At 36.4% G+C, this 8723-nt stretch overlaps 1 protein-coding gene across 2 annotated transcripts in view; it reads right to left on the bottom strand.

Moving 5' to 3' along the window:
• adgrd2 (adhesion G protein-coupled receptor D2) overlaps positions 1-8723 on the bottom strand; it is a 31387-nt gene that overhangs the window by 4283 nt on the left and 18381 nt on the right. The window contains exons 25-27 of one of the 2 annotated variants that reach the window (XM_062999358.1): positions 6314-6372; positions 6148-6178; positions 3796-5290 (exon numbers count right to left, since the gene is read on the bottom strand). In XM_062999358.1, coding sequence (XP_062855428.1) covers positions 5283-5290; positions 6148-6178; positions 6314-6372 — 98 coding nt within the window. In that variant the 3' untranslated portion in view covers positions 3796-5282. Of the gene's footprint in view, positions 1-3795; positions 5291-6147; positions 6179-6313; positions 6373-8723 lie in introns of those variants that run through there. The other variant, XM_062999359.1, reaches the window with a different exon arrangement.

Here is an 8723-nt window from a genome sequence, read left to right as displayed (position 1 = left end):
ATTCATTTACTGTACTAACTGTGACATCCTGGTCAAGGTTGTCTTGGAAACACTGGGCACAAATAATACACCCTAATACACCCTAGTCAGGTCGCCAATCCACACTCGTACATCCATGAACTCACTTAGATCTAAGAACAAATAAAAACTCAACCAAACAGACATTGATTGGATATAAGGATCGAACCCAGGTTGTCAGGTCCCATGTTGTTTTAGGATGCCCACTGTACCAGTTGTACCACCATGCCACCCTATTGCAAGCAAGATTTTTTTTTTGCTGCAGTATGTTTCTTTCTGACATTGTTGAGTTTTTCTAGTATACAGTCGAGCTTCCTCTGAGTGTTTCTGTTTCCTCTAACCCCCAAAAACATGCCAGTTAGTAGACTGGCTATTCTAATTAAACTTTAGATATGAGTGAGTGAAAATAAGTAAACTTTAGATTGACAGTCTGTCCAGTATGCATTCCCAGTACATTGTAGGCTTTGGACTTACCATAACCCTGACCTGGAAAGTTGAAGCGTTCATAAAATTGAAAGCTATAATGCTGTTGTCTTTTATTTTTGAATGGAAAGGTTACATACTGCACCTTTCCATGAGAACAGTATTGTGATTTGTAATCGATTATCAGCACATGCCTATTGCAAGACATCATTTTCAGACTATCATACACCACTGTGAGTTCATCTTTCAGTAGTACCGACATTACTGACATGAAAATGACTGTGACATGCGTATTATACATTCCTTGGAACAAAGTTTCACATCAGCGGTTACATTTGGGGTTTTTATTAGTCCTTTGATATTTTTATATCTTTTATTTAGTTTAAGTTTGACATGAGATGAAAAAATGGATGCACCAGACTTGCAATTTGAAGGATTTTACAAGCAGTACTTTTTTCTTGTATGCTTTTAAGGATTTTTTAAAATCAAAATATAAACCACAACACCACTACCAACAGCACTATGTGGACTAAACTGTGAATGCCCTAATCAAAACATGAATTTCTCATTTAAGCTGAACCAAAATGCTGCTTTGCTCCATTTCTGATCTAGTTTTTCTAGTGGATAGATCTGTTTAATCACAGATACCACAAATTACTTATTTTCAGTATTTCGACTGTAGTTGTAATAAGTTATATTTATCTTACGTTCTTTTGGAATTGCTCGCTCCTTTGCAGGAATACATTTCTGTTTAGTTCACTGATGGAACTGAAAAGCTCTTTTTCTGTGGGTAATTTTTTATCATTGGATGCATTTGTGCGTTTATAAACTTCTGACACTTTAAAGTGGTCCTGGCTTTCTCATTTTTATAATTCTAGTGTCACAGTTATAGTTCTAAAATTGCCTTTCAAATATGTTTAGGAATTCAGTTTAGTTTATTGTACATTGAAATTAATGTCAGTGTTTTCTGTGAGTCCTAGGATTTAATTTTATTTAATTCATTTTAGTGGCCATCATCCACTAAGCTAGCAGTTGTTTCATTACTTATTTATTATTATTTATCTAGTATTATAGCTCTTTTTATAATCACTTTCAGGACCACACATATCCCCATTCATCACTGTTTATAATTACCAATTACATAGTTCTGAAACCATCAGTTACATAGTTCCAGAATCTCAGTTTAAAAAGTTAAGAAAGTCATTTATAACTTCTGCAGTCTCGAGTTATGGTCCATTTATAATATACTTAGTTCAAGAATATAAAAGTTTATAATTTAATAGTTCAGCATTGTTGCCCTTACAGAAGGGCCTTGGTTTGATTCTTTCTGTGTCGAGTTTGCATGTTCTCTTTGTGTCTGTGTGGTTTCCCCTCACAAGTCCAAAGACATGCAGTCAGGTTAGCTGGGGCTACTAAAATTAGATCTATAATCTAAATATAGATCTATAATCTTCTTTACAACTATAGTTTTACAATACAGTAGTGCAGGGTGTCCTTTTTTTAATCTACCACTTTAAATTGTGTGAAATCAACTTTAGTGACACCTGTAACCTTCACGATCGAAAATCCCAACTGCTGTTTTAAAAGAATTATGAGATTCTAAGATGTGTTTCCTGAACTGATGTTTATGTGGCTACAACTCGGTATCAACGATGCACCTGTAACATCACTATTACATTTAATGTTATATGTAGTATTACAGCAAAATAGAGAATCTATTGAGATGCTGATGCAATTGACATAAATTTTATTTATTGTCTTTGCAATTCAAGCATCTTACTATCATCACAGAGTTGAAAGCTGAATGGCACAGGGCACACACGTCAGTAAATAATCAGTAAATCAGACTAATTTCCCATATGCAAATGTGGATATACTGTACCTGTGTCTTTCTGAATTACGAGTAGTTCTTGTCTGGTGTCCATCTTTTCATCTCCTGCTTGTGCATTTTTTTTACCTTTGCTTATTTAAATGAAGTGTATTTGTTTAAGCCTCCAGTAATTTCTGCACAGTTCAGCTTGGGGAATGGATCACACACTTTAGCCCGGGTGATATTCCAACGTATCAAGCTGTTTATTTTGCTCACCATGTTTAATTATTATAAATTTTTATTTTATTTATGCAGTTTATCTTATTACCTAGACCATCTTTATGCTAAGCATCCTAACTGGGCCTTGTACCGCATTTTCAAGCTGACATTTGTGTATATGTTGTACTCTGCCAAAACACTGCTAATGTTCCTAACAGTGCTTTTCTATGGAACTATGGGAAAGTGTCATTGTGACTGTTCTGGTCTTTTTAGTTACAATCAGCTTTTGGCCTACAAGTTTAAGACAGAATAAGAAATAGTATTTATTTAAATAATTCAGATACAGAGATGCTATACTACGAAGATACTTCTTTGTGCTTGTCCACATTATCTGACTGCAAAGTGCTTTATTTCTTATTAAAATGTGAATAAAGAAATTAAATCATACATATATGGAGGTGATTATTTATTAAAAATGTGCTGCAGATTTTGGAAAAGGAAATGCCACATGCGTTGTGTGTGTATGTTTGCTTTTGAATACACACATTAAACCGAGTGTGATGTGGAAAGGCTCGTCATCCAGGCAGCCTGTGAGAGTCTCTCCATGCTGCCTCTAAAGGAGCGTAATGGGAAGGTCAGAAAACATTCACACATGTTGCCACGCTTTTGTGCTTTCACAAAGCTAGAGTGGGTTTCCTCCCGCCTATTTACGCTTCTTTATTCACCCACTCGGCTTTGTCTTGCCTTTAAGAAAATGATTGGCTCCACCTGAACCTCACACACTGAAGAATTGATTTTGACTTGTGAATTTGCCTGTTTGAAGGATGAATGTAAAGAGGCGGCTGAAGGAAATGAAAAGGAAGATGCTGTGCTGTGTAAACATGTTTCTGTCGTCCTCATTCACAAACATCTGTTACCGTTCTGAACACATTCACACAATTCTACTTTTAGCTGGAATAAATAGTTCCTATTTCGTCAGGAGGAATCGACCATATGCTGATGTGATTCTGCTTTTAATTAATGATAGAAAGATGATAATTGCCAGTATTTTCTGTTAAGCTGGTGAAGTGCTTTACTGAATAGTTTTAGTAAAAACCTAAACATAAATAAATAAATAAAATGTATTTAATTTATTTATTAAGAAATAAATAAAAAAAAGTGCTTTTTGAAGAACTCTTGTACATGAAACAGTGGCTTCTGTGCCAAGTTTAAATAAAACACAAATACTACGGTACATGGCAGTGAAAACGTTTTTCCCCTCCCAGATTTATTCTATTTTTATTACTTTTAATATTAGACAAAGATAACCCAAATAAACACAATGTGCATTTTTAAAACAATGGTTTTATTTATTGAAGAAAAAAATTCTGTTCAACCCTACCTGGCCCTATGTGACAGGTAATTGCTCTCTTAACTACTAAATCAATCGGTTAACCAAATTCAATTGACACTTGGGTCCAGTTTCACCACCCACACCCACACATAATTACTGCCAAACCTGTCGAATGTACTACTTAAATAGAATCTGTCTGGCAATGTGAAGCAGGTCAGAAGGTCTCAATAATCAGCATGTGATGCCATGTTCTAAAAAGATTCAAATCCAGATGCGAAACAAAGTGTTTTATTGTTGTTGTCAGAGCAATTATTGATCATTTTTCCACATAAATGTACATAATTTACTATTAAACGGAGAACAAATATTGTACAATTAGATCTTATTATTTGCATATACACTATTTGAATGAAAGTATGTGGACACATGACCATGAGCTTCTTGGACCAATAATATGGACATAAATATAATTGCTCCCTCCCTTTGCAACTACTGTATATCAGTCTACATTCTTCGATTTTGGAGCCCCACCACTGTCACCTTGAGCAGGGCCATTAACCCTCAATTGCTTAGAATGTATACTGTCACAACTGTATGTCACTTTGGTCTGCAAAATGCTGAAAATGTAAATGTGTCTGTTTAGTAAAAAGAGCATCTGTAAGGACGAGAAGGCCTGGCTCACAATCAATGTTCCAGTTCCTCCTAAAAATATTCAGTTGATTTGAGGTCAGGGCTCTGTGCAGGCCACTGGATTTACATCACATGAAATTTGTAAACGTATCTCTTTATGAACCTCACAGACTGAAACAGTAAAGAGCCTTCCCCAAACTCTTGCTGCAAAGCTTATGATAATTTAAAACTTGATTTTATTTACTTGTTAGCAAAGGGTGTGGCTAAAATAAGAAGCGGTGTCCACATAGTTTGGTTATATAAGTGTATCATACAGGCAAAAATGGCCAAAAATATTTGTTTTCGGAATACTAACACACATTTTAGGCCACTACATTTCACTTAAATACAGTCCTGTTTTTATTTCAGGATCTTATTTAAGCAGATATTAATGCTGGCACTTACTATAGACTAAAAGAACCTCTGCACATACTGTACAGTTCTTATAATGATGATTTCTCCACTGAACAGACTGGCTCTACATGACCTAGCATTACATCCACACAGTTTACTCACTGACAACCGAGGGCTGTCTGGTCCGAGTGTAACACACAGTGCGTATTTAGTAGCGCGAGTTGAGTTCAGCAAAGGTACGAGCTGAGAGGAGAAACTCCCCTTCGTTTTACCGTCTTTATCACCAACACATGGTGCTGCTGTCTTACTGAAACCCTGGGAATGAGAAGGACTGCTGCACCGCGGGGGAGGAACAGTCTTCTCCACCTGTGTGTGTGTGTGTGTGTTTGTACGTATGTGTGTGTGTGTGCAGGATTTCAGGGGGTGAGAAGCAGGGGTATTTCTCCAGTGTCCTTTTCAACAGGCTGCAATAGAGTATTCAGGGTCAGCACAGGTCCAAATACTAACATCAAGCTGATCACATGCCACAACAGAATACAGCACATGCACTGCTCATTACCCCCAAAATATTGAACGTATTACCCAATCAACATCATTGATCTTTTGTAATCGTGCATGATGTTTTGTAGGCTAATTCCTAAATTGATGCATGCAACACATTACGAAAAAAATTGGGACGGGGCAAACAGTAGGGGCGTTGAAATGAAATAAATTTGGGAATGCAGTCATGACTGAAAAACTATGTGCCCGAGTAGTAAAACAGCTGGAAAACAATGTTTCAGCATGCACTACAGCACATAATTTAGGGATTTTGCCATCTACAGTTCATAACATTATTCATCACTGTGCATAAAAGGCCAATAGAACAATACTGAATGACTGTGACCTTCAACCCCTCAGACTGCACTGTACTGAGAAACTGACATGCTTCTGTAATAAATGTAACTACATGGGATGAGGAATCTGGACAATCCTCACCAATAAATACAGTTAAGCTTTTACTATGCAAAGCAGAAGCTAAATAGCAACAACATCCAGAAATGCCACTGATTTCTCTAAGCTCAAGATCTCAAGACTAACACAACACAAAACTGAAACGTGTGAGTTCATTATGAGCTCTTAAAATATGTATGCTCTTCTTTTCATTTAATTTTCATCAACTGCATTAACTCTGGTCAGGCTCGCAGCAGGTCCAGTTCCGTTAGAAACACTGACCTTGCTAATCACCAGAGCACCTGTTTATTATATTACAGTTTAGACTTACTACTACTAACTTCTACAAACTAACATTAATGTGCAAAGTCAAAAATAATTCGTTTACCTGAGGGTTTGAAGGATGTTAACTGAACCACCTACAAAAAAGATCATGAATAGCACAAGTTTAAGGGAGGGATATGGGTTTCTATAGCTTTCGAGCAATTTATTAGGAAAACCTATATATACATATATACTGTATATTCGTATACAGCACAGAACAGGTTACTTACAGAATTTCTTCCAGATGGCTTTAATGAAAAAGTCACAAAGTTGTCGTTTCTGAAGCTTTCTAAAGAGAGAGAGAAAATAAAAGATTGGTAGAGAGTTAGGTTATCAGAAAATGCACAATATTTTAGAAAATATATTTCCCACAAATGTTGGCTTCACTTTATTATGAGACCTACTCAAGGAAGCTTATAACACATTCATAAACAATAACTAAATCTTATATAAAGCAAAGTGAGACGCTATGTTAAAATGTGTGAAATAACAAAATATTTAAGTGTGTTGCATAAAACTGAGGAAAAAGAATGAGGTTATGGAGAGAATTAAGCCCTCTACATCTATAAAAATAATGATTTAAATCTGTTATGATGCACGATTCTGACTGACCAATTTCACACACTGAAAAAGCCTTGATCTCAGCTAAATGTTTGATGCCTTTACCTTATAAACGATTCATTTATCACCCATAACACAGCCCAAATATTACTGTCCTTTCTTAAAACTCTTACTGTTGGTACCTAATATTATGCTTAAAATGCTTAAAAACAGATCAGAAACTAAAAAACAAAAATATTAGTGTGTTTAGGTTTGTGTATTAAAGTATTTCAGAGACTATTTCCTGAATTTTTACACAAAATTGTTGTAAATCTTCAATTTATTAGAAGTTCAATAAATGAACAATTCTATCATTATAAATCATTTTCTTACATCTTGGTGCCTCTATTGTTGAGCATAAATGAAATACTTTCCCATTTAAATTCTATATTTTAAGTTCACTTGAGGGATTATGAACAACTAAATGGTCAGTTCATATTTCTTCTTTCACTGCAGTATAAATATGAGGTGTCACGCAGGTCGAATTCTCTTACTCATGAATCACTGTAAGAACAACCAGATCAGCAAAAGGTCAGCAATGGTGCACAAGTCAGGAAATAGCTAAACAGTTAACGATGGCTTCACTTCTATTAGGGCAATAATGAAGATGTTTAATGCAGCTGGAGGTGTTAAGAATCTTTGACTGCATGTACAGTAATAAGGATGGTTCAAGTGGCCACATAATCTCAAAAGATCACACTTAGGGAATTAAATACATTAGTTGAGTTAAAACATTTCAATCAGACTTCATAACCAGAAGCTGTGTTCGTGTACAGGCGAAAGCTATTGCTGTCAAAAGCTAACAAACTTAAGCACTTGTAGTTTACCAGAAGTTCCTAGAACTTTTAGTTAGACATTTTTCCATGTTAGATTTGTTAGACATTTTGGCAGGAAGAGGTTGGGTGCAGAAACAAAGAGCCATGCAGAAAAAGATTTTATTCCTACTGTGAAGCATGGTGGTGGATGCTAATGTGGGACTGCTGTTCCATTAAAGTAGCCCTGGGCTACTTATGTGGATACATGGAATCAAACTAAAACCTGTCTCTTCCAGGAGGTTTAAACTGGGCAAACCTTCCTACAAGATAATGATTTAAAGCATGCCTCAAAAATCAACACTGATCACAGAATCAAGGTTTAGCTGTAGCAGCGTGGCAGTAACAGTGCTCTAAACTTAATCATATAAAAACCTGTAGGATCAGCTGGAGAGTCTACAAGTGTGAACCTCGAAACATGAAAGATCTGAGGAGATTTTTCATAAACTGATGGTCTCAGACCTGTTCCCATGTGTTCTCCAGTCTCATTAAACATAGAACACAGGAAGCTCAGCTATTATCTTAGCAAAGGAAAGTTGCACAATGTAGTTAATGAAGGAGTTCCAGCCATTGTGGCACAAGCTGATAAAATAAGATTTTTTTTTTCATTCAATGTACCTTACAAAAGGGGAAGCTTCTTGTTCCTATTTTAAATAAAAATAAAAGTATATGCAAAAATGTTTTTATAGTCAGTTGTGTGTGCATTTTCCAGAAGTGCCAGTAGTTGATGAGGTGGATGTAAGACCTACCACATTTGCCAGGAAAAAAAAAAACTTTATAAAATCAAAATTTATGGCACTGTTAAAGGGCGGTTGGCAGTAGAAATATGAGAGAGAATGGCAACTCTGATAAAAAAAACACACGTGTTGAGAATGAGGAGAATTACTGGCTATTAAACATCTGACGTTAATTTTGGCAGTCAGCACTGCTGGTGTCAAAAATGGCCACAGACGAGTTCGTGGGTTCGAATCTCGGCTTTGCTACCGGCCGGCTGGGCGCCTTCTAGCAGGCACAATTGGCTAATGCCTGCAGCAGACAAAATTGACTTTCAGTTTGCTGGGTGGGAAAAACCGGACTAAACAGTAGGGTTATCAATGCTGTGTAAGGAACAAGGTTGCCCAGGGCGCCTGTACAGTAAATGGAGGAGCGCAGAGATCGGGGCGTGGCTCTCTGTACACAAAGCCTGTATGTATGGGTGAATAAGAAGGGATTGGTGGACAGCGCACAC

Source organism: Trichomycterus rosablanca, chromosome 7, assembly GCF_030014385.1.
Source record: "Trichomycterus rosablanca isolate fTriRos1 chromosome 7, fTriRos1.hap1, whole genome shotgun sequence".
In the NCBI taxonomy this organism is placed as follows: Eukaryota; Metazoa; Chordata; class Actinopteri; order Siluriformes; family Trichomycteridae; genus Trichomycterus; species Trichomycterus rosablanca.
This window is presented reverse-complemented; position numbering and strand designations above follow the sequence as displayed.